This window comes from Lethenteron reissneri, chromosome 33, assembly GCF_015708825.2.
Source record: "Lethenteron reissneri isolate LAM-NWPU_2019-01 chromosome 33, ASM1570882v1, whole genome shotgun sequence".
NCBI classification, from domain to species: Eukaryota; Metazoa; Chordata; class Hyperoartia; order Petromyzontiformes; family Petromyzontidae; genus Lethenteron; species Lethenteron reissneri.
The window spans coordinates 3,215,055-3,241,206 of NC_083811.1; the positions used below are offsets into that span (position 1 = coordinate 3,215,055).

A 26,152-nucleotide genomic window follows, 5' to 3' on the forward strand; every position below is an offset into this window, starting at 1 on the left:
TGCTTTAGCCAAGATAAGGCCTGCAATAATTCACTCACTCTCTCCCGAGAGATCCAATGAATTGTCATGTGTCTGGATCAAGATTAGATTAAAGAATTGAAGAATTTGTATGCTTTGTAATCGATAAGAGGTTCACCAATTATTTTGTGGGGTAGTGGTTCATGCTGAACCACCACACTCGCCGCATATGGCCATGCTCTTATACATGCAGCCAACAATATTCAAAGCCGAGCATCGGTCAGCAGTGGTTTTTAACCTGTGATAAAAACAGGAAGATGCCAAGTATAAGATAACTGACGGGCCCCGATTTTATCAAGTTTCACAAAGCCTCAAATGTATTGCTTTTGTGGATCGTGGGAGTGAAGACACAGACACAGCACCCCCGTCAACTCCCGACACCCAGCTATAGGGTCATGCATTCGCATGCCGGTCACGGAAGTTAACGTGAACAAAACTTTTGAGTTTAACGGCGTTTTATTCGTTGCATTTGTGAAACCGCACAAGCCACCACAAATCTACTGTAACATAATGCTGTAACCACAAAGTACTGTAAACAAGTGCCATTCGAGTTTTGTTTACATCTGAAACCGGGGTCAAACATCCAGCTCGCTTTACTTGATAACCAAACGTATACAACGATTAATTTCCACGAGTAATGCTTACAGAAAGTATCATGTGCAAGAAACATTATTTGTTGTATGTAGGCGGTAATAAAATTAACTTTCAAAAACAATTTGAAAAATTTGTAAACGTGGCGCACTTTTCCACGTTGCAAATTCAGCATCGGCCATAATTTACCCACTGCTGGGATGAAGGCCTCGCTCAACCCTATCATGGACTCAAACACAAGAGCGACGATCCACCCTTTCTGATGAACACAACGAGAGAACGTTGCCACTCAACCCGTAAAAAGAATCTCCTCCGGCTTGAATCGACCCACGTTTGTACTTTGATGGGTTAGTGGAAAAGAACAAAATACACACTTGCAGATATGAAACAGTCGATGCAGTGGAGCAGAGCGGGGGGGGCCTGGGAGCGCTCCAAAATTACAAACACGCATTTGACCGTTCGCGCCACTGCGCTCGCGCATGTACCTGTTCGGTGGCTGACACGGGCAATATTAAATGCCTCCCTCTCACCCCCTTTAAATATTAACAGCTAAAGACGAAGGCTCTTTGTACATCGCGGGTGCATCGAGCGGCAAGGTGGCAGTGAAGTGCAAACGTAACATTCACAGAACTTGCTGCTGCCCTCGCTTCGGTCAATAAATGGAAGAGACTTTGCGCATCGTTAAATTATATCTGCACTGTATCGTAATATGGACAATACAATACTGTTTGCTAATGAAACACAGTGAAAGCACAAACTAAAAACAATAAAAATTGTCAGTAAAACAAAACCAGTGTTGGTTGTATTGTGTAAGGAAATCATCCCTACCAGCCTTAGGATATGCCAAGGCGAGAGGCACAACAAACTATCAGTCAGACAGGTCCATAGCGGCGTTTCTGTTTGAAATGAGACCTTAAATGTACTTGTTTTCAGAATGCCCTTTAACCCGCAATTTTTCGAAACTATTGCCGGAATCAAAAAATTCCGCTTTGACGCCACATTCATTTATTCAACCTCAACATCACATCGCTTCACCATTTTTACTTGTGCACGTCTGGGTGGGCGGTGCGCCGTTGGTTAGCCTCGCATTCCTGCCGGAAGAGAAGCTGGCTTTTCAGGCCTCACCATTCCGAATACTGACTGAAGTACATGTCCTCGATGTGTCCGTCTATATCATCCGCGTGCCCATCGTCGTCGTCGTCGTCATCGTCGTTGTCGTCATCGCCGCTCTCCGTGCCCGCAGCGTCCACCACGTTTATGGCCGGAGACTCCTGTTCGAGCGAGGAGAGCACGAAGCCCAGGCTCTCCCTGAGCGACGCCTGGCCGCCGCCAGCCTCTGAGCCGGCCGTGTCCGCGTCGCTGAACCCCAGCCACTCGTCCGAGAGAGAGAAGTTGGTCTGCAGATCCGGCGGAAGTCGCTCACGGAAACCGGCTTCGGACGTCGCAGCTGCGGCCGGTGGTGGTTGCGGCGTCAGCGCCAGCAGCACCCTGTTGCTCTGCAACGAGCCGGATCTCTCGCCCGAGTCCGTGCCCACAGCGACGGACGAGCTGGCCGCAGCCTCTTCCCTTTCTTCTTCGTCGTCGTCGTCATCGTCGTCGTCGCTTGTGGACTGGCCGATCACCTGTGGCGATCCGTCTTCGGAAGATGCGATGAGGTAGGGTGGGGGGGAGCTGGGAGGGTTTCCCATCTCCATCCCCAACGCGAGGGCATCGTACAGGCTTCCCGAGCCGACGCTCTCCGCTCTGGACGGCTCCTCGTCTGCTCGCAACGAAAGAATGAGCCGGGCTTCGACCGAGGCACCGTCGGACTGCTGGCTGCTGGACTGTGCAGCGAGGGCGGCCAGGCTCAAGTTGTCCGTCTCTGTCACAGTGATGGGAAAATGAAGCCCCGTGTCATTTTGGGGCAAAGCGATCGAGTGAAAGGCTTCCGCTTCCCTTACAGCATCAGTACGAGTCTCAATCACGCCGGCGGCGCTGGCTGGAAGCGCGGCTAACAAACTGCTTGGGGGATCCGCGTCAAAAACGGCCGCGACGGACGAACCGGAGTCGGTCCGTGCGGCGGCAGCAACGGCAGCGAGGGCGGAACGCAAGTCTGTGGCGTGCGGGGTCGGCACCGCAGCGACGTGGCCCACCGTCTCCCCGTCGGCGCCCGTGCTCGTCTGGGAGCTCGCGTTAATGACGTGGCTCACCACGATCTCGTTACCGAAGCCACCCATGGAAGCCATGGTGGTGACCCGGCCACGTGTCACCACAGCCGTCATGCCGCCCACCGTCAGTCTGTGGCATATCGCAGTGGCGTCCTCTCGGCCGGCACCAAGGCCGGCGTCCGACGGGGGACCGGAGCCGACGGCCACGGAGGGGGGCGCAATCGTCCCGTGATCGGAGTCGGTCTGCGACACGGAATCCGAGAGGCCAGCGGGGACCAGCGCTTGCCCAGCTGCACGCAGGATGCCCTCGGTGCTCGAACCTAAAAATAAACGGGAGAGAAAAAAATATTGTAAAGCAGCATCCACAAATGTGTAAAATGTTTGGTCCATAATGAGCTCTCAGCTGAATCATTACTTTCATAATTCAATTAATTAATGGCTTAATGGGTTTCCGGCTTGATTTCCACTATTTTTCTACGTGCACCACCAGGCAGTGTGCGGTATCATTCGAGACTGCTGCTCGGCATCATTAAAAGCACGAACGCAGTTGAGAAAGGTGGGTATGGCGCATTGCAGGTGTCATTTGATACGAGCCGAAGCAATGGTCGACAGCGGCTTGCTAGAGACGAGCACGCAGAGTGCCCCTGTGCTGCGTGATGGCCAGGGTGCTAAGCTGCACGCAGTGACCCTTTTTAATGGGACACTGTGGCTTTTCCCGAAATAGCACTAACCTTTTGTAAGCTCCGCACTCACAGCCAAGCAAGAAACCACTGCATTCTGTTCGCCGTATTTAATTAAACAAGACAATATGCATTCACCACTTCATCTCTAGATAGAGAAACAAATAACATTGTCCGTGTCACTTTCAGTTTTATTTATCAAATTTCAGCAACGTATCTCGAGCGGAAATAAAAATGCCGCTAAAACTACGACAAAAAAAACGCTCCACAATATTTCAGAAAACATTACTTACTTCCATATCCGCGGGCTTCTCATAAAAAAAGGACTCGTTTCGTCACACAAGTACACGGACCGCAATTTAAAAGCATGTTCATTCAAACTTGACTGTATTGTAACTGTGTCGGGTTCCCTTTTAATAAGTACCACAAAGAGCAGACACATCAATACACAATGTCAGCGCTCTGGGCTAGCACGCTGGCACAAGCACTGGAGTCTGATGGGAAGCGGGGAATTGGGGGGGGGGGGGGCGCAATGGGGGAGCTATGGAGCGACACAGCTCTTGCGAAGTGGGTAATGAAAAGTCACACCTCTCATGTGCCCTAAACTTTTGCGAAGCTGACCGGCTGACCCAAATTGTCAAGCTGCTGTTGGCTACACCCAGGCGCCGTTGCTTTTGTTAAAATCTGCGCAGTTAATGGAACACAACACAGCAGGAAAAAGCACTTCTACAACCCAAGCCACACAAGGACTGCTATGAAGATTTTTGTTTTACGCGTGAACAAGATTTCCTCTCCCGCGGCAGGCCGAGTTTCTTGTGCAGTTAAGTAAGCTGGGATTAGAGGTGGCTCTGAGGTCATGAAGTCCAACTTAATTAAGAGGCGCATTCTATGAGCAAGGTCTAAAAACACACAACCGGGTTTCACTCGGCTTGCCGCGTGCACGACGCTGCGCTTGCGTGAAGACACGAGCGGATGCTCAACGCGTGTCAGCGAGCCGTAAATCCCCATTATTGTACCTCGGTGACAGCAGGGCATTAAAGTGAGTTTACTTTAAAACGCCTTTAAATAACAATAAATTCGTATTGTGTATTAAAATTCATGGGGTACGAATAATACGCTGTCATGGAAACCCACACAGGATGCCTTGCAGTACGCGCCTGCATGAATGCAAGAAGAGGCTCCAGTGGTGGTGATTCATGGAGGCTGCTTAAACCGTTATTAATATTGATGGCAAGGACATTGATTTCCTTTTGAGCAGCACAAAAGCAAAACGTCTCGCAAAACCAAAGAAACGGTCTAATCGTTATCGGGAGCATTTTGAAAAACACTTACTGGAAACACTCACGTTGTGGCTAAAAATACACTCGAGAAGACAGGGATTTAGTTTTGTTTGTATTTCACTGATAACTAAGAGCAAAACATAAAATAGATGGGGTTTTTTTTCTCGATCAACATGCTAAACCACGTTTTCATTGAGAGCACATCTAGACCCTTTTGATACACTAAGACGGTGATATTAATAAGTACGCTGATAGAATTGTCAAAATATTAGGCTAACAAAAAGACATTGTATGGCACACAAGTAGAATTGAAAGCTTTAATTGCAAACAAGTACACTGTGGTCAACAAGCATTGCTAATGTTCAATTGTTAAAGGAATTCAATATAGTTTTTCTAAATTCTCCATGGCGCTATCTAAAGTATATTTGAACAATGGTAAAACATGGCAATTTCATTGATAATAGCGTGGTCTTCCTCAGGCTAAGCATCAAATCACTTCACAAATCAATGTTTAGTGCCACATTCCAACGGTGCACTATAGGTGTCACAAAAGACGCACTTGGAAAGGCCGAACCATGGTTCAGCGACGGAGCAGAACTGTTGGGCAAACAAGAGCTGCCAATTAAGGTGGCAGTGAACGTGGTGCTTCATTATACAAAAAGGAACAGTTTCCACTCCTGGGTTCCACAGGTATCACACGATGGCCAAAAGGTCAAGGGGTCCCATGCCATGAGAAGGGGGGGGGGGCGCAGGGGGCTCATGAAAGTACCTAGAGGAAAAACTATTTCAATGATGGTTACGTGGTTGAAAGGAGCGATACGCCAGTCGGCAGTTCAGAACAGTGGTGAAATTATGAACGCACAGTAATTGCCTTCGAAGTTAACACATTGGGCACAGTGGCTTCATTAGATCTGCACATTACAACTGGGTATCTGGCAAATGACCCCAAGTGAAAGTTTCAAGTAGTCTGGGCACAAACGATTTTAAAAGTCGTCAAGGAGGCATTGTTCAGTGGGGGGAGCACAGTTATAGCTGTTTAACACGTCGGCTTTAGCGACCAATATTATCCCAAATTAAGGGTTTTTTTGAGATCGCGTGAGCATAAATGTGTCGTTAAACCCGCCACCGGCAGACACAGCCAATTCGTCAGGTTTGGCACGCAAACAAAACGTGCCAATTAGTTAACGACTTCAGCACGCCGGTGTGTTGCAGAGTAAACCCACGACATTCTACCTGCCAGCGGCGTTACAGACCTGCATCACTTGCAGCGGGAGGCTGCGGCGGTGGGGAATCGCTGCCCGTGGCGCGCTCCTGCCGGTACAGCGTGCCGTAGCTGTCGATGACGTCCTGCACGGGTTCGTCCTGCCGGGGTGGAGAGGTCGCCCTCCTCGGCAGGGGTAAAAGCGCCGACGGTGCCAGGGCACCGCCGACGTCGTCCGGGCCGCCGTCGGTTGGAGCGTTGTCCGCCCGCCGCTCGTGTTCTGCGTGTGCGCTCTCGGCCGGCGTCACGCTGGGACGCGTGGCCCGCACTCCGCTGGGGCCCGGCCTCTCTCCGTCGTCGGCTTCGCGGTCGAAAACACACACGAGAGACACGCGCAGCACAACGGAAACAGTGCTCGTGTGAGTTTTACATAAGTGTGATTGCGCGTGAAATCGCAAAGGTAGCATTCAAACGCTGGCCAGGTTCTCTGCAAATAGTACCAACGTGTGTAATTAGCAAGCATTTTTCTGACATACAGGAACAAAGGCGAGTATAGAGGGATTCAAACTACGTCTTCGTGGACAATATAAATGGATGTGAGCATTATTAAGCGTGAAGCAGACATCAAATAAAGTGCCACGGCTCTTCGCGAGCATAAAACAACGATCAAAAGAGCAATGTCCCAGCATGTCAGACTCCCATGAATAATGGTAGATCTTTATATTGCTCAGCCTAGATATCACAGGTGACTCAAACAATCAGACAGCTATTTTATTTCTGCTTTGAGGCTTGATTACACGGGACATAAAATACATCCCCTGATTATTTAAGCATGCGTAGGGCTCCCAACAAAGCCCAAGTGTCGCAGCTCAGGAGGTGATAGGTAACGTTGTAAACACAACAAGCATGTCCTTGGCTTATAATGAGCGCGAGCTTCGTCACTTTTACCTGCAGATACTATTTTAAGCTGACAGCGGAACCCACTTGTGACAGCCGCCTAATGAACTAGGTAAGCACACATCGTGCTACCGGAGACAAAAACCACGCATCATGTTCACCATCAGGCGCACGACTGCAGTCGTATACAACGGGGTGAAATTATACTACGTGACAGCACAATAAAAAAAATTGTCCTCTCAAGGCAGAGACCTGAAAGCCATAATTGCTCCTGGTCACAGAAGCACGCATCCACCAAAATTGTTCCTCAAACAATTTGCTGGAGGCTATTTTCCGGGGTTGTTCCTTTTAATTCATGCATGAACAGGTAACGTGTCGGGGTGACAAGCCGAGCACTCTCACGGACCGTCACGCTTGCCTCTACATCTGAATTTCAAAAGGCGACGCACACTCAAAACAGCGCGTGCCGACTAATTGCCTGCGGACCTCAGAAGACCCCGCACAACGATCCTCACCTGCAGAACCTCCGTCTACCGCTGTCGCTTCCAAATGTACGACCCGCGATATTTACCGCATGTTGATAGAGCAACCCTTTATCAACCAAGAACTTCCAAACACAACTTACGCGTGTAAAATGGCACAAAAAATGCCAATGGAACAAAAAAAAATCATTACCCAATGGAATTGCCAAATTAAATATTTCTCAAACCAAGTCCTGCAAACGTTTGAATCTGGCGACAAAAGAGCTGCAAGTTATTTCTGGGCCCCCTAAGTCTGAAGTGACACAATCAATTCCCTGATCTTATATCATGTAACCCACATGCGCCATTTAGCCACGTGAAATGCCACATGCTCACAGTGCTCCACAGTAACGACGCTCCACATTATCACTTAACAGTGTTAAAAATATAATGGGATTCTTGATAATTAGAGGCCACAAAGGATTTATAATCTGCCAAAGTTGTGAAAATGATGCAAGTGCCTTCGGGAAATGAAATATGAGCTTTGGTACGAGAGGTGTATAGCCGAGTTTGAATAATAAATAGAACATATTGCAAGCAGTATTTGATTTGGCTCTGGTACAGGGGAATGGTACTTAGCAATGCATCACGTTGGTGTCTGTTATAAGCAATTACAGGCTCTAACATGAGTCTTGTTAATTCTATCACCATTTCACATTGCATATGAATTCAAATACACCGGATAGTGGGCGACACCCTGTCAGCCATCACCCAATGCATTTAAGTTCAGTGTCACACAGTGCGCACAATGTTATAATAAAATAAATATACAAAGTGCCCAAACTGATTAAATTCCTGTCTGCCATTTCTCTGCCACCACCACCGGCCTCTTGGGAGGTGCATAACTGTTTATAAAACTTAATTACAGACAATCAGGGAATCTATTGCGGTGTTCATATCAGATGCATTTTACCTCGGCTGGATTAAACACGAGTACAAACGGGGCCAAAACCCCTTCAACGTTCAAACTGCCGGCAACAGACAGCAACGTGCCACCATTCCGATCAGCACGGTCGGCTACGTACGGTGCGAAAGAAGTTCAACACATATACATTCCCCGCAAGCCACTGGTGAATCCCAGAATTACCAAACGGTGGAAGCAGGCAACTTGTGAGTGGGTAAGGGAAGTGCGTGGGGGGGTGGCACCGAGTGTGAGCCACGAGCACTCCAAGGCCTCCCCCCACCACCATCTGGACAAGTTCCTGGATCTACATAGCAAGCACAGTCTTCAATTACCCTCCGCCAAGCATTTAGAAACATTCTGGCTCTGAGCTGACAGGGGGAATACTAATAACATTTCACTCTATTTGTTTACCGTGTAAAACAGAGCTTCATCATTCTCTAATGTTTTAATGTTACTCTTTTTCTCTTCCCTTCCAGGGAATATAGTAACGTATTCCAATTGCTGTGCGAGCATCACGCCGGAGACAAAAACGTTTCTAAATGGAAATCAGCGAGCAGTGGTTGGTTCACCGTGTCCGAATGGTCCCGGAAGATGACGTCACAGAACTATTCATGGAAAGTCCCATCAGCAGGCCTAAGTGCCCACACAAGGACACAACTTTTATATACAGTGATACCTCGGTTCACGAACGCTTCGGTTCACGAACAACTCGGTTCACGAACAGAAAATTTCATAAAAATATGCTCCGGTTCACGAACTCCGCTTCGGTTCACGAACAGGAGCCGCGGCCATTTTAATGCTATTTCCAGGCTGTCACATCGTCGTGACTTCCTGTAGGAAGATCGTGGAGAGAAGCAGAGACACAGAAAGAAGTACTGCGAGTACTGTGAAGACACTTTCAGTGATTTTTTGATTTTTGGTGTGCTTTTTAGCACATACAGTACTGTACTACTGTACTGTACAATACTGTACTTACTGTATTGTACAGTTCACCCATTTGAGTGCTTACTGTCTCCCACCCGCCTTCCACCTGCCTACCACCTGCCTACCTCCATGCCAGAAGTCATCTCAAGCAAGGTTAGTGTTCTCTCTTTATACATTACTATACTGTACAGTACTACAGTAATGTGTATTGTCATTTGTTTCATATTTTTGTGCTTCAAAAACCAAAAAAAAAGGTCAGAACGGATTAACCGGATTTACATTGAACCCTATGGGAAAATGTGCCTCGGTTCACGACCAATTCGGTTCACGACCAGAGTCAGTTCACGAATTAAGTTCGTGAACCGAGGTATCACTGTATAGGCTCTGTAAACAGTTTGCTGCATTTCAATAAAAAAAAATCAATGCTCCAAGTTGGAATAAGCCAAACTAAATCTAAACGAAAAACAACGTGATGAACTAAAAGTAACGTGATAATTATTCATACAGCTAAGGGTGACTGACCTGAGAACATGAAAGTTGCTGCACACATGGAAATCTGGTTGTTTATTTTTGTTCATGTATTATTATCGTTCACATTATTACCGATACCTGAAGAATACGGCGAGCGCTGGAGGAGAAGAAAAGTGGCATTACCACAGACTCGGTGCAACCAGGCTCAACTCAATGCGGGAACAACGTCTAAATGTGTTCGCGCCGTACGTGCATCCATTGCAGTAAAATAATGACTCATGGGAGAGCGCCCATTGAACGACCTCACCCAAAAGCAGCCGTGAACTAAACGCCATGCCATGTTATGCAAGCTATTTGACTGTCCATCACAAATGACAACGCTTTAAGTATTTTTTTCTCAAATGCCAAAGCTCAGCCAGAACGTGGCATATTTAGGGCACTCCATTTCATCCGCAGCTCAGACACGCAGTCGTGGTATGATGAATGGATGGTGGCGCCTTTCAAGGGGTATATTATTTAAATATTCCCTTCTAAACCAACACGCGTTAATGAAGGTACACAATGTACCTTGTAAAACTATCTAGGAACTGAACGTCGTGTGTATGCATCTGTATTCAACGTGACGAATAAAACACCTCCCCGCTGATGCATGGATGATCACCTTGCGTGATCGTTAATTAATAATTCACACGTAATATCAGCCTGACAATAGCACTGCTGTGAGATGCCGACTCCTTATAAGGCAATAAGGCTGAGAATTCAACAGTTGCGCCTCACACTAGGAAAGCCATAGCAAGCAGCCTTAATGCAACACATTGAATGCACTGCAATATGAAACAAGATACAAACTGTCAGCATGCCCTATATAGCCTAAAAAAAGGCTGTTAGGAGGAAATACCGTTAGCGAGCACCTATAAAGGGGCAGAACGGAGCATGAGTTGGTGGTGGCTTCAGCACAATGACCGTTGCCTTTGTGTCCCCAGTGCTGATGTAAAAGCACACTACCAGATACTCGTTCAAGGCCGAGTCGACCTAGAGGAGGGCGCAGAAGTTCAAATATTCGCAAATGTTGTCCATGAGCGGCAATTGAATTCAAACCGCTGGGTTCATAGCACCATGCCGTAACCACTATACTACCGTAACCACTACACCACCGCTCGCCCCAAGATGTAACGCAAAAGTACACACTCATCCTATACTAAGCCCTGAGTTAAATCCACCGGGCAACCAAAAACGATTGAATGTGGTTGGGGCTATCGCTGTGCCCGCACCTGCTGCGGCCGTGCTCACGAAACACGCGCCAGTAAAAAATCAATACAGGTCACTGGAATCAACACCGCAGCAGAGTCCGAGGATGTTTGAGCATCCCAACATGCCGAGACGACGCACACAGCTGTGTTTTCATCCTGGAAGAATGCCAACAATGCAGTTGCGAGGCCAATGTTCGATGCACTCTTTATATTTTCTTTCCCAACCCAATTTGCGGTAATGCATGACCTGTGCACGGCTCGTCTCAATGCTTGTTATTTCTTCTTAACGGCGCATGGTCCCATGATTCTAAGACGCCGGCTGCGAGGGGTGAAGGGGGGGGGCGTGCGTTGTTTCCAAGGAAACTTAACAAACTGCAGTGGTTCTTTGCTTCCCGGCAGCCAATTAGAATGGGGCAATGTGTGTGCCTTAGAGTGAAGGGTAAAAAGGAAAAGCAGACACTGCCACATAATGGAAGGCGATGATAATCACGTGAATAATAAGCCCATAAAACCCAGGGGAAAATGTAAATAAAATATCTATGCTAATAATTATTCAATGACTGCCACGCAAATGGACGGTAAGATGTGGCACCAGGCGCTCAGAGGCCCCCTGCTAAAGCTGCAAAATCAAAGGGAGAGGGGCGAGAGATGGGGAGAGAAAGAGATTATGGGAAAGGAGCAAAGGGCAAGCCAATCTCAGCAGGATTAGGGGGAAAAAAATCTAGTGGGATCCCTCTCCATTAACATCACTTACAGTCTCCAGCGCACTACCCACAACCCCAAACCCGCTGCCCCGTTCCCCGCAGCACAGCAACGCATATAAATTGAACCCGTCATTCACCAACACACGGCTGGGGTTTCGTTTAGCTGCACTAACGCTCGTCCACACGTAAACAAGGAAATAAACAATAAAAACAACCCCCCCCCCCCCCCCGCATTTGTTCGTACGGGTACACGGCATTAAAACGCACGCACGGGGGGGGGGGGGGGGGGGGGGGGGGCCTGTCAAAGTTGGCGAATTCTGAAACTTTGCACGGTGATGTTTTCGCACAATTCCAAATATTAATCGTTTTGCAAATAATGCTCAGCGGATGCGCAAATAAACAGCATGATCAACAAAGCTTGGTCGTACAGACTCACAAAAGCGAGCTAAGTGAAAGAAGCATGCAATTAAAATTGACGGTGGTCACCCTCATAACAATAATGCACTGATGACACGGGGGGGGGGGGGGGGGGGAGTACAAGTGAAGTCGACTCGGCTCATTACCGCATTTTAATCAGTACGCAATAATAACGCAAGCCGCAGACATTTGAAAGGGCTGGACCCCAACTCCTTTCATTTTCAGTTTCTGAAAACAGGCTCATTTATTTTCAACGTAAATTTAAAGAAAGTGCGTTGATTTTTAATTGAAGGAGTGCTAATTTCCCGTACTTTCATCACAACGGCTAGGGTGTTGTGCCAGTGACGGTTTGTTTTTCCATCACATCATTTCTAAGATAATTTTTTTGACAGATCTAACTAAAAGGGGCTAACTTGAAAGAGAGGAACTAGGGTATTTCATCACAACTATCAGCAAAGTGGCGTTCTATACCATACGCAGTGCACGTGTACTTGCGTCTGCTCAGTTCACCGTGTCAAATTCACAGAATAATTCAGGAGCTGCGCTCTTGTAATTTACCAATTTGTGTTCCACAATGTCATTTTGTTAATTGGTTTTGTTTACCCTGCATGTAGCCAGCAATACAAATGAGTGTGAAATACCCTATGTACTTCGTATAATGATTTTCAAATAATTCAAGTGGAACATGTTTAATCACCCAAGAATTATATTCTGCCCGGTTATCATAATTGTATTTTCATTAGTATATGCGACTTTCGCAGGTAAGTCAGATCTAATTATTTTATTACCATGATATTCTAACCCTATTATAATTATAGATGCTTCTGCTGTGCATATAAATGAAGTTTTAGTCTCTTGCATGAAGGGCTGCTGAGACAATTGACCAATAGTGGCACAATTAATTGTGTGAAAGTGCACATTGCACGATATTACTTGCCAAATTAAAACAATCATCCACAAAATACTCAATTGAGATCACACATAGCAATCATTGCCTGCTACTGGCAGACAAATGCCCGTTTGGAGGCCAAGCGCCGAGTCACCGCGTGCCTACAAGGACAGCTGCAACTTGGAGGGTGCCCTTTCAAATGTTTGAGAGAAGATGTGATATGAAGTGCTTCGAGACATGTCGCACAATATACGGTAGGGTTGACATGAAGGGTCAAACAATGCATCGATGCATGGATTCGCCAATATCCATTGTTATGCTCACAATATTACCCATCAAATATTACGCTTTCAGAATAATTATCCAAGCATATGCTTTACAATACAATCATGTGACTACTGCAGCCACCAGAGGCCACCATGTTAAACACACTAGGACAAAAAATATTCTAATAGAATCACGACTCCAAATCGTAGCAATTCATAGAATTGTGTGGGTGACAAGAATCGTTACAAGCCTAGTTGATGGCAAGTGTTTTAAGCGTGCCACGTTTTCATAAAAAAATTAACCAGCAACCAAAACAGAAAACAAGCAATCTGCATAAAGTACTTTAATTATGCTTACGATGTTTTCTCAAATCAAACCTAAATGAAGATGCCAAGCAGCTTCGCCCTATTAAGTTAAGGTCCTGGTCATCATCATCATCTAGGATGAATCCACTGCTGGATGAAGGTCTCCACAAGCCGTCGGCATCTCTCACCATCCTGCCATGTAACAATCCCATCGAGCACCTGCACACGAGCCGATTTTTGGCTCCATCTCTTCAAGAAGAAGTCCTATTTCCTTATGTCCACAAAGTAATTCCTAACGTCGCTTTGCCCTACATCTGACTGTACCGTCCGCCATGGTTCGTGATATTGGGAGTCTCGGTAAAAATATACAACGGCGCCGATTAATGGACAACTCTGCAAGTGCCGAGAGGCGTTGTATCTCGTCGGCACACACGCACATGCGTGCCTGCCTCGCGTACCGTGCTCGGCGTCGGTCTGTGTGCTGGCGCTGAGGAAGTGGCGCTGCGTCTGCGTTCCTTGAGTGGTCACGGACCAAGAGCCTGGTCCGCGTGGCTGCAGCCCGATGGCGCTCATGAGCGCCAACTCGCGGTCGGGCCTGAACGCATCCGACCTCGGCGCAGACCTGTGGCGCACACACACACAACATACACACGGCACCGAATCAGACGTGGCAACCGCTATGCGACGGCTCGCTCAATGGCTCACCGAGACTCGTTGAAGCTTATAGGAAATGGATAAACGTTACATGCCGATGTGTGAAAATCGACGTGTCAGTATTTAAAAAAAGCTGCATGTGATGTAGAGAGCGCTTCTTAATCGGCGCAGTTCACACCAAATATCTGGACCATGGTCTCTCAAACTCCCAGGCCTCGCGATCCACCATGGTCCGCCGTTCAAATACAGATTAACTCCATAATTAATTTGATTATTGGTTAGGCCACGTAATGATCTGGCCAAATTTAAGTCGTTAAGACCCTTCACCACTCAACATAACAACACATTATTGTTTCAACACACGCACCCCAAAGCATCCAACAAAAAATATTCTGACAACCAAATTAGTCAACTAGATACAAGACGTTTTGTTTGAACTACTTCAACCATCTTCAGGACAAGATCCAGGAAGGCAGAATAACTACATCACCTGACCCTGGCTTCTGAAATAGTTGTCCTGACGTCAAGGAACAAAAGATAATTACATGGTCCAACTCAAAAATTTCATTAGAAATCGTAATCTTGGCTTCTAAAAACCTAAATGTTAAGTTAATAGGTTAAGCCCTTACACACTGCACGGCCTCATTATTGAAAAACAACGCCATGCCAAGTAGAGGGCACTTTTTAATTAGTGTGCTCTCTAAGTCACCTGAGAAGCGCACACACGATCTCAATACAATTTGAACGAGCTCTGCACGTCACCTGTAACGCACACGCACGTGCAAGATCTCAATCTTAATTTGATCGAGCTTTCCTGAAGCTCCCCCGTTCCACGCACGCGACCCCTCAATCTTGATTTAAAGCAGCGCTCGTATTCGTTTCCGCGAAATGTGTTTCGCGATTAAACTCTCAACCAAAAACCAATTCACTCATATACTAGATATTTAACTTTGGATGTATGTCCTCGGGTGTCCTATACAGGCATTATGAAGCTTTGTTCACACAAAAATAAGACTTTAAGATTAGATCAATGACGTCTTACATTACTGTGAACGCTGCACATCAAAAAAATCCTGACGCCATCGGATGGATTACCAAAATGGAGACAGTTGTAATGTTTTGTCAGTTGCTTTTCAAATGCCACACAAAAGGAGAAATGTGAAGTCAATACCATTGAGTATAAAAAAAGTGATTGTAGTAACGTCACTAGAGTACACTATAATGGCACACATGATCACGATTTTAATGTTAGATTTCTTGTTTCAGGCAGTCCATGATACATAGCCTCCATAAAGCTAAGTGTTATTTTGGCCAGCATATTTCTTTATTGCAGCCTGCACATATTCTATGCTGCCATAACCTTCTGTAGGCCGGTTTTCATCCCTTATTCATTTTCAAATAAACCTCACAAAGTGATGTTATTTATTCCACTTGATATAACAAGCTCCCAGAAAGCTCCGACTGAATGCAAAAAAATGAGTTTTTTTTAAGCCATCAATCTTGCAAATCGAGGTGTTCATGTTATCCTCGGCCGTTGTGCTGAGGAGCGAGTAATGTCGGACGTGAGATGCGTTCAGTGCCAAAGAGCCAGCGGGATGGTAACATGTCGCGGCGATCATAACGACGACGGTGATGGGTGCTCACCCAGGGCGCACAGGCTCTCGACGGCTCTGCAACGAGTCCACGGCCTCTGACAGCGTGTAAAGATTGTCCCAGCCCACATCGCTAGTCAGGCTTGGGTCCACTCCGCTGGGGTGGGGCGGGGGAGGCGGGCGGGAGGGGCAACCGGCAAAGCACAATTGCAAACGACAGCACACGGCACAGTCACAAAGTGCAGATTCGCATCATATACAACCTGCAGTGCAACACGGGATACGCCACACACGCTCCACGCACAACCACAAGACAAAACAAATAATGACGTGTGGCCAGGAGAAGTGTAAATCATATGCGGCACGTTACCCTTCATACATAAAACACTACGTTGATGTTAAGCTCGCAACAGGCAGCTCGTAACACACAGCAGACAGCCACACAAATCACCATGTGCCGCGCAGCACTTACAACCAAATAAATGACCCTTCGGCGTAGCCCGAACTTTCCTTTAAAAATGACAGAGAAAATTATTTAAATGTCTGCAACAGGTAATTAATTGAATAAGGGTTACTTTTTTTCCTTTTTGGATTGCAAACAAAAGCTAAAAGCATTCTCCCCATACAAAGTTCAGAGGTCAAACCACCGCATGCCCCTAATGGAGTTGAAGTATGTCAGGCTCGTGCTGGACGCTAAACAAAAACGCAAACAAAGAACGCACATTTCACTTTGCCAATTACAAGCCTTCTAACTAAATGCACACATTAGAGGCAATCGGAACACTCGACAGAATTTTTTGCCGGTAACACACCGCCACGCACCAAACCGCTGTGAAATTTGTTGTTCACCGTTTTACCCACTGCAATTAGCTGCTCTGTATTGTTTCATACCTATGAACATTATTGCCTTTATAAAAACCATGAAACTCCTGTTATACATGTTGGTGGGATGGAGCGTGGGGGAACCAATGGGACCGCATTTATTCGCTGAAATTATTCCGATGATCCACATGGTTGTCCGTAGTTCATACAATTTAATCTCTCTCGCGTCCAAATGCAACTTATCTCAAGTCAGTGGACTGTGTTCATTACGGCGAACAAAGAAGCATATGTAGTATATAGAAAAATTAGAAAACAAAACTGTCATAGGTAGAGAAGAAGATAAAGGTCTTGGGTGATGGTCTGGAGCATGGACTTGAGGCAAACGAGTCAAGAGCACATAGTTTATGGCCTTGACTACAGTTGCCAATGCTCAAAAAGACCCATCAGGTTAAAATTAGGTTTTGCACTAATGTGGTTAAACTTTCATCTCTTGAGAATTTTAACTATGGTTTGTTGTGCAATAAACAATCACGTTCTGTCGCAGGGTGGAATGGAAAGTTATTCTCGCTGGTGTTGAGAACAGGGCACTTGAACAGAGAAACTTTACTTTTTGACATCTTCCCCCAAGAAAATCATGCTCACAATGACAATCTGTGAAAAATCTAAACTTAGAAAAACCCATCTAGAAGAGTGCATACTGCGTGAACCATTCGACTCTTCTAAAGCATGCATTCATCTTTTACTTGGAGAATGGTAAAAATTGTGCATCCTAGGCGTTTAATATGCAGTGTGCGACAATCTGCTCGTGTGTTCTCCATAACGACACACGTAACGCAAATCAGGTCTTGCAGGCAGAGTATCTGCAGACGACAAAGAATATATTTTAACTTTCGATTTAAAGCTTTCGTGACTGCAGCGATTCATCTTCTTGGTTCTTTCGGTAAAGTCACGTAGAAGGGAAATAATAAAATAATAAAAATAAAATACAACATAATAAAATAATTCTCACGACGTTTCGGCCACAACGCAAGCAGCCGTCCTCAGGTGAAGAACAGGTCTGTCGGAAAGACAGAAACGTCGCGAGAATTATTTTATTTCATTTTTATTATTTTATTATTTCCCTTCTACGTGACTTTACCGAAAGAACCGAGAAGATATTTTAACTTTGTTTAGGAAATTCACCTTACGTATCCACCCCTTCCAACATTTGAAACATTTTCACGATCCAGGGTCACAATTTGATTCCAGAATTGATTCTCTTTTGTAAGCAATGCGGTGAAGAATATAGTGCCTCTATTAGCTGTAGGGACCACAAGAATCAATTACATACAACATAGACGGATCAAAAATCATCGACTCTCACACGCATGATTTGATGCATGTATTGTGAGCATAAGAATCAATTTTCATTGACAAATCAATGCACAGTTACATGCCTACTCAGGAACCTATTTTTGCTGCTTGATGTATCTACGTTGCTGTTTGTGCATTTTTTTTACTTGGGTCACCCTTGGAAGAGACTTCTTGTCTCAATGGGCTCTTAACTGGTGCAAAGGTAATCAATCAAAATGGAGTGTAGCAGACCAATGCATCTTATGAACACGAACAGCTCGATGTCCCGCTTGCCTCCTGATGCCATGCGGGTTACTAGGTTTATTAGACTGTACTTTACATCGGTCCAGTGCAGGTTGGCAAAGGTGGAGAGCATACACATACAGTACAATAATAAATTCTGCTGCTCTGCCGTCTGCTGTGCCAGAAGATAGCATTACAAAAGCGGGGCCACGTTCAACATATTTCCCCAAAAACGGTTTAATGATTCGGTATAAACCCTGACATATTTGGTACAGGTAAACCGACTTTCTTTCCACATGTTGACAATCGAAAATGAGCCCAAGGGACAGGAGGAGTGAGAGAGAGAGTTTGGTGGAAGGAGGAGTATTCAAGGGAGCACACTGTGAACAGGGCGAGTTGATGGGTGGGCGTACGACTGCATCGCGTTGGTGGGGTGCTATGGGTTCGGAAAGCGGCGGTGGGGGAGAGGCTTACATGGGTCGGCAAATGATGAGGTCTCCCCGGTTGGTGCCGTAAGCCAGGCCCAGCCCCACATCCGGAAGCCAGCGTGCCGAGTTGATGCTCACGTAACGCCTCTGGTCGGGCGGCATCGGGTACACCACGTTGAACACCCGCTGTAGAGCAGAGAGGTGGCAAAGATTAATGATAGCGGCAGATACAAAACGACTTAAGTGCTATCGCAAGTGCAAGCCACCGTCATTTGGTATGCAAAATCTTACGTGTGATGCCACACCATTCTCAGAAAAGGCGAGATAATTAAATCACTATTCACAAGTGTCTCACACTAATGATTTAAAAACCCGCAATAATGGAGATAAACAACTGGACACTCTATGATCCATTACATGTTTATTGTTTTTGTTATTCTGCGCCTTGTCAAGAAAATGAGCAGGAAATGACAGACATTTTACCAAGGGTTCATCAAAATACTTTAACAATAAACAAGAGTGGAAGATAAAAACAATGCTGAAAAACGATTATACGAAAAACTACGTGTGAAGTTATCATTGTCAACAATGATGACTGCATACCAAGGAAATGGGACAAGTTGTGAATGACGTGCCAAATTTAGAACCGCAAGTAAAGAGAGGCATCCACACGTGACATCACAGCTTTGAACCCACACTGCAATTCTGCACACGACAAATACAATCTTCCACTGTCCTCACTATTATTCCCCGTCACTTTCGATGCATGCAACGTTTTAAACACTCCTGAGATGCACGCAGTCGACTCGTTTTTGTCGGTGGATGTGTTCAAATGTGTCCTCGCAAGTTGATTGCTTGGCTACTTTTTCCATTTCTGCAGAGATGAAAAGGCTCCCTCTGCAAAGGGACACAGCCGGGGAAAGAGCTATCCAAGTTGCTTTAAAAATGGGGGCAGTGTGAGCTGCAATCTCGCAGGAAATGCAGCCTTAAAAGGCATCGTTCTTGTTCCTGTGAGCCAAGCATTATGGTGCCGCGTGCAGCCAGGGGTAGGGATGGTAGCCAGGGGCGGTTACTTTGCAGTCTCTAAAATATTGAATGCTTCGCTTCTCCGCGCGAGTCTCTGTCGCAGGATGCGACACCCATTCATTTTGGCGTCTCTCTGTACAGTTTTTGGGTGAACGCTACATTGCCTGTACCCTTAGCCATTACTCCTCGGATCAAATATTTCTTGTTCATTTCACAATGGAAGAGAAAGAGCATCATTTAAGCAGCCCAATTTTAAAACTAATCTGCATGAAAATATGGGGTGTGCTATGGATACCTGTAACACTGAAGTTTTGTTTGATCTAGGTAGTGGCAAAAGGCCATAGACATTAAAATGCACACTATATCATATCTCCAGATACAGCACACAAGGACACACTTGGAAATTCCCACAGGAACGTTCTCCGCATTCAGATCATAAATGATACGTGTCTATATATGTAACACTCCCCCCCATGTTCCCTGGATACCTGTTGACTTATTGAACGTATGTGGGCAGGCGAAGTGAGCAGTCCCTTAGCCTATTATCCCTTTGGGAAATCAGCTCAAAATTGCATAATTACAGCAGCATGTGTCCACAGCAGACACGACCGCCAGCCTCTGCGGTCCACCACGAGATGGGCATTTTATTCCCAGCGCTAGAGAAAACCTACATGATGCGCGCATGTCCAAAGGGAAGTGTTGGATGGCTGGTGTTGGGGGGGTGGTTTGGGGGTATTTGTGGTGGGGGGCGGGGGTGTGGGCCGAGCCCTGCATGCCTGTCACGGCATTTAATATAATTAGAAATGAAGAGGAGCACTTCTCGCCCACACCGAAGAGACAAATGTCAGATTGTTCGCCAGAGTCAACCGTCATTAGCGCCTACCATCCTGCTGCCGTGCGGTAAAATTTCGACGCGCGAGCACAAGCCCTCGTCCCGTGCCAAACAAGAACGGCCAACGTCTCCCCGATGTAAGCAGAACCCCTGGGCCACTTGAACTGCCGAGGCCGTAATGCCCGTTCGCTGCACATCCATCTTACAAACACCGAGCCTGCTCCAGTCAACACTTCCGAGTACAGGAAGATGGGGTCGTATTATCGCTCAGTGTCAGCCACAAGTGGCGATAGCTTTGCTAGCAACACCAATGTCGCTAATGGCAACAATTTGTGAAATGTGTGCGGACTGGTCTCCCAACACCAACAGTGATAATAAATTAGCAGGTTTGTTCCAAGTGACAACTTTCTTTAATTGGCTGCGTCATGTGGAGGGTTTAGGCCACACTTTTTTGCTTGCACCACCCGACCCAAAAATGCATTATGAACTGTGACAACAATTTGGGGCCAACCGGTCTGCATCTCAATAAATGAGACGCTTTAATCACAGTAAAGGGAGACCCCCCGTTGGTGTTCATCGGTCACGGAAGACAATGATCACTGCGCCATGCGCCTCAGAAGATGACATTCTCCTCCCACTGGTGTAGAAGAAGCGGCCCTTGTATTATTGAAGCATAGGCTGTTGTGGGACAATTTTTTTACAAGAGTGTAAATATTACCAGCAGCCTCACTTGAGAATAAATATTTGCCCAGAGCGAAGAATGATTGTTTTTACAAAATTTTAAGTAAACCATGTAAAAGTATTATTATTATGCTTGTTCAATCCGGGAAAGGTCTCAAAACTATTTTTCAGGTAGTTTGCAGGTAATTTTCCAGCAGCAGGATTTTTGGCCAATACCAGTTATACACTGTTTTTTTTTTACAATGGGAGGAAACTGGAAAACCCATGCAGAACAGGGGGAGAACGTGCAAGCTCATCACAAGAAGGCGCTTGACTAGAAAATCAAACCCAGGTGCTGCTTGCTCTGAGGGACGAGTGTTATCACTGTGTGACCTTGCTGCTCTAGTGCCCTGTCATGTCTTAATGGTTTTTTTTTACTGGAAATTGTGTTCTCTTTATTTCTCCATATGAAACACAGTGGATTATAATTTCTTGAACACATTCCTGTGGAGGGAGCTGGTAGGAACGTTGGGTTGCTCGGTCAATGGCCAGGGTCAACGGCGGCATGGTGTATTCCGCAAATATGGCCGACTGTGAGGGCGGGCACAAGCCGGCATGAGTAGGTTAAACGTTGAGTTTTATAAGGGCACCACGGGGTGACCAGCCCCTCCCCACCCAGCCCCACACCTCCCACAAAGCCCCACCCAGCCCCACCCAGCCCCTCCTAATCCTCCCCACCCTCCCCTCCCCACCCAGCCCCTCCCTCCCCACCCAGCCCCTCCCTGCATGAAGGACGGACACAATAATCCCGTGGGCTGGTGTAACCAGGAAGTTCCTACTAGTATAAGCAATTCAATTAGGCAGCGGAAACAAAAAAGAAGCTTGTAATCAAATGTTTTGCCCAAAGTGGATGAGAATTTTTGCACAAATACATTTCAAGTATCAACTAAAAAACATTTTTATGGCAGCCACTTAGCTTTAATCACAACTTAATTTTTAACGTGGAAATTGTTTAATTTGCAAGATGATCCTGGCAAATGCATCATGCCATAAGCCATTAACATGGCAATAACCATATTAAATATACAAATAAATAAACACATCCTTTGGCCTTAAAAGGAAAATATATAAAAGGTGACATTTGGGCCAATTGTCCCTCTCTATAGAACATTTTATAACACTTCATTATTACACTTCTTCATGAAACTTCATCTCTTATATAATTTCCTGAAAGGTAAATAATTGCGTTATTGATGAATGTGTTGAGTCTTTTCATTACGTGTGCACCACTGCCAACGCAGCATCACCAACATCGTGACATGAGATATAGCTTGGGAAAAGCAACCCACTTATAAACATGCGATGAATAGAAACATTTGAAGGTCTTTCACGGTGCAGTATTACTACATTCAAGAGCGCCTAGTCTCACCCAGGAGATTTGAGGACAGCAATTACTACTAAATGCAGGAGCACAATAATTTGCGGTGCTAATGTTATTCCATCAACGTTCAGTGATAGCCAAATCAGTGTTTTCCAAAGGATATGTGAGCACATGTCAGGTGGCAATAGCCACAGAGGCATGAAGTGTGGTATTGTGAGCATGTGCTGCAGATGTTTCAGAAAGTAGTCTGGGCCAGATGGTTAGATATCAAACGCCCACCCGATAGTTGTCGACAAGTGTAGTAAAGTGATATTAACAAATCTCTTGTAGTGCATCACTTGTGAGTGTTGTTGTCACATTTTATGTGTTCGCCCTCCTGCTACACTATTGCGAGTCACAGTAGGTTTGCGGGCTGTGGAGCACATTTGGGAATAGATGCCACTCGGCACTCAAGCTGTTACAACACTGAAAAAAATTCTCCGTGTTCAATTTTCACATTCCGTACGCCAACAGTAAAAAGTTGCCAATTAAGCAGCGCAAATGGCTGAGTGAAGAGAAGGACAGCCAACCGAATTGTTCTCATCTCCAACATTATTGTCAACTTGAAGGCAAAATGAGGACATATTCCCAGCGGCAACTTCAAGAAATACCTATGAACGATAGAACCCAGTGGGCTATCCCCCCCGTCCCACCCCCATGCGAGCTAGTTAGTCTGGCAAGTCAGGCTGCCTCAAACACGCTGCTGCTCACCTCTCTCCCACTATAACCTCCTTTCTCCCTGGAGCCACCTTCCCAACAAAACAGCACCACCAACACAGCAACATGGACTCCAAATTCAGAGCTAAAATACATAAATGGAAAGAGAGGAGAGGGTGGTCTTTGTTCGGTCCAAATAATGGAAACGTGCAACTCCTCAAGTGGGCAGATATTATCCGCGCAGGCATCACGCTTCGAGCGAGTGCAAGGCGCTAATGTGATCGGCGCCGAGGGTCGCCCATGCAATTTTTCTCGCCACCTCTTTGAATGCAACGGCCGCATTTTCCTCCAAACAATGCCATCCTCTTCAACGGCATTTACACGACGCGTGCCTGCATGCACAATCAATATTTTTTTGTTATTTATTGCCATCGTCTCTGCAGACCCTTCTCTCGCGCTGCATTCTCCAAGAAGCCTCGCTCTTTGCTCATTCCCATACCATGCAGGTGGCTTTCATTGAGCACATCCAAGCCCCTTAAAGCGGGTGAGATTTCCGCGGAGCGAGCACACCTGCCAATTTGGGACCGTTTGCCGGGCGGTTTTTACAAAAAGCTGTTCAAACAATGCGAAAAGAGCATGCTTCAGCAAGGCCAATGTTATCAAAATTACGTTTTCGTGTAAAGATCATGGGGTCATGGTCGTGCCAAAACTTCAGGGACATGCACTTTAATTTTAAAATGAATGCCGCCAGGAATTCACAGACGAGAACATTTGGTACATTAAAAAAATGAATTTTGTGACTTGCCCTTAAGTGTATACGTGCCGGTTTGCAAGCGCTGCCAGCGATAACGGTGCAATGCAGGAATTTTGTGCACATTATGTGCACGTTGCTTGCACATTGGAGAACGCGCGTGCACGTGTGTGACGGAGCTTTTATTGGGTGTCCGGCAGTGCGCCACAATTGTACGCAAACGTGTCGATGAAGCAAACTTTCCAATCGATGCGTGCAAACAGCGTGCAGGCACTAAAGCTTGCATAAACAAGCAGGCACCAACTGGGCTATTCACACACAACCATACATGATCAGCCATGATCAATCCACTGTTGTACGAAGGCCTACCCAAGCAGTCACCATCTCGCGTTCCTGCAACGTAATATTCCACTTAGCACCTGCACACCAATTGCTTTAATCACTCCCATATCAACGGTCAGATGCCGTCTCTCCTTTGGCTGTCACTCCGTCGTTAGTCTCGACCCTCTGGCGATGATCCCCCCTTGCGACATGTCCTGCCGAAGCCCATGTATGCATTTAGTTTGTTGTCCTTTCCCCGCACCTTCCACAGGGTATGTTAGCATATGTTGCACTTCTTACGCACCCATTAGTATGGTGCGAAAGAAGTTCAACATACATGTAATTTTCACAACAGTCGAAACGCTGTCGTTTATCTGCAAACGCTCTCCAATGTATGCATTACTGTTTCTGTCAAAGTGCAATTCCAAGACAAAGATCCCCCGTATAGCCTCTAACAGACTGTTGGGGCAAGTACTGTTAGCGATAACCTATGAAGGCCGGCACGGCCCATGAGGGGGTGGGTGGCCAGCACCACGCCTGGACGCCTTTGTCTTCCCAGTGGCAATGTTTACACACCGCACCAGGTACTCATTTGAGGCCGAGTGCAATTCCAAGGTGGCATACACACACACACAAACGGGCGCGTGTGTGCGCGTGCATATCACGTGGCACCTACCCGCATGGACACTTCTCCAGCGTGCGGCTGCTGCAGGCGGAACACTTGGGCGACCATGTGCTTGGTGGAGGGCTGCAGGAGCACCCTGCGCGAGGCGAGTCCCACCATTATGTATCGCCCCATGGGGGACAGGCTCACGGATATGGCGTTGGGGCCTGGCGGGCAAACACGGGGGGTAGGAGAAACAGAAATAATTCTCAACACATTTTGATCGCGCCGGGCTCCCCAATGGGACGACGGGACATATTACGCATTCATCAGGCTCCGCCGGGCAAACAAAACCGTCAGGAGATATGACGGGGAAACCTTTAAAAAAAAACTGAAATCTGCAACAGGCTGCCAAAAGATTTGAGTGCGCGCAAGTGGAAATAAGAACCCGGTAGCATACGCAGACAAAAACCATTAACGGGAGAGTCTGAGGCTGCGATACAATGACGACACCGGGGGCTAAGACCCTGGGGATTGCAACGTACGTTTACAAGGAGTAAAAATGGAAAAGAAATAGAATTTAATCACCTGGCTGTCAGTTGGTAGACAACCAGCCTTCGCAAACACTCACGTGGAGAAATAATGATTCATGTTTTACCCATTCTAGCGACTTCTACTCATGACGGTGATGCATGCCTAAAAATAACAATGGGAAATAAACACGCATAAAGGATATAATGATCATGTATAAATTACACATTAACTTTTCAATGGTATTGTTTTTTTATTTTTACCGTCTCGCACAGTGTCATGGCAATTATTTTCCTAGTGGGCAAAAGGTATGCCATATCATCTGGAGAAGGTTAAACATTATAACATTTATCCCAGAAATGTACGAAAGAATGTATATACATAATCTTGGTTCTTTCGGTAAAGTCACGTAGAAGGGAAATAATAAATTAATAAAAATAAAACAATAACATTCTCACGACGTTTCGATTGCAACACAAGCGACCATCATCAGGTGTGAAAATCTTCTTGCTGTGGTTTTCACACCTGATGATGATTGCTTGTGTTGCAATCGAAACGTCCTGAGAATTTAATTGTTTTCTTTTTCTTTTTTTATTATTTCCCTTCTACGTGACTTTACCGAAAGAACCAAGAATATTAATTGCTGCAGTCACGAAAGTTTTAAATAGAAATGGATATACACCTGCAAGCAATAAATATTTGAAGCGACCATGAATTAATAATTATCTTAAATAATTACTGGTAATAAAAATGTGTATGTACACGCAGTCAACCACAAGTATACTCATTGCTAACTTGGCCAAAAAGCTTGTG

The 26,152-nt window shown here is 46.0% G+C and overlaps 1 protein-coding gene across 5 annotated transcripts in view; it reads right to left on the reverse strand.

The window, feature by feature from the left end:
• Positions 1-1,285: 1,285 nt before the first annotated feature.
• LOC133350204 (activating molecule in BECN1-regulated autophagy protein 1A-like) overlaps positions 1,286-26,152 on the reverse strand; it is a 99,363-nt gene continuing 74,496 nt past the window's right edge. For 3 of the 5 annotated variants that reach the window (XM_061564304.1, XM_061564303.1, XM_061564302.1), the window contains 6 exons: positions 24,881-25,035; positions 18,584-18,723; positions 15,765-15,869; positions 13,925-14,088; positions 5,970-6,278; positions 1,286-3,076 (listed from right to left, as the gene is read on the reverse strand). In XM_061564304.1, coding sequence (XP_061420288.1) covers positions 1,731-3,076; positions 5,970-6,278; positions 13,925-14,088; positions 15,765-15,869; positions 18,584-18,723; positions 24,881-25,035 — 2,219 coding nt within the window. In that variant the 3' untranslated portion in view covers positions 1,286-1,730. The remainder of the gene's footprint in view (positions 3,077-5,969; positions 6,279-13,924; positions 14,089-15,764; positions 15,870-18,583; positions 18,724-24,880; positions 25,036-26,152) is intronic. The other 2 variants (XM_061564305.1, XM_061564306.1) reach the window with 2 other exon arrangements.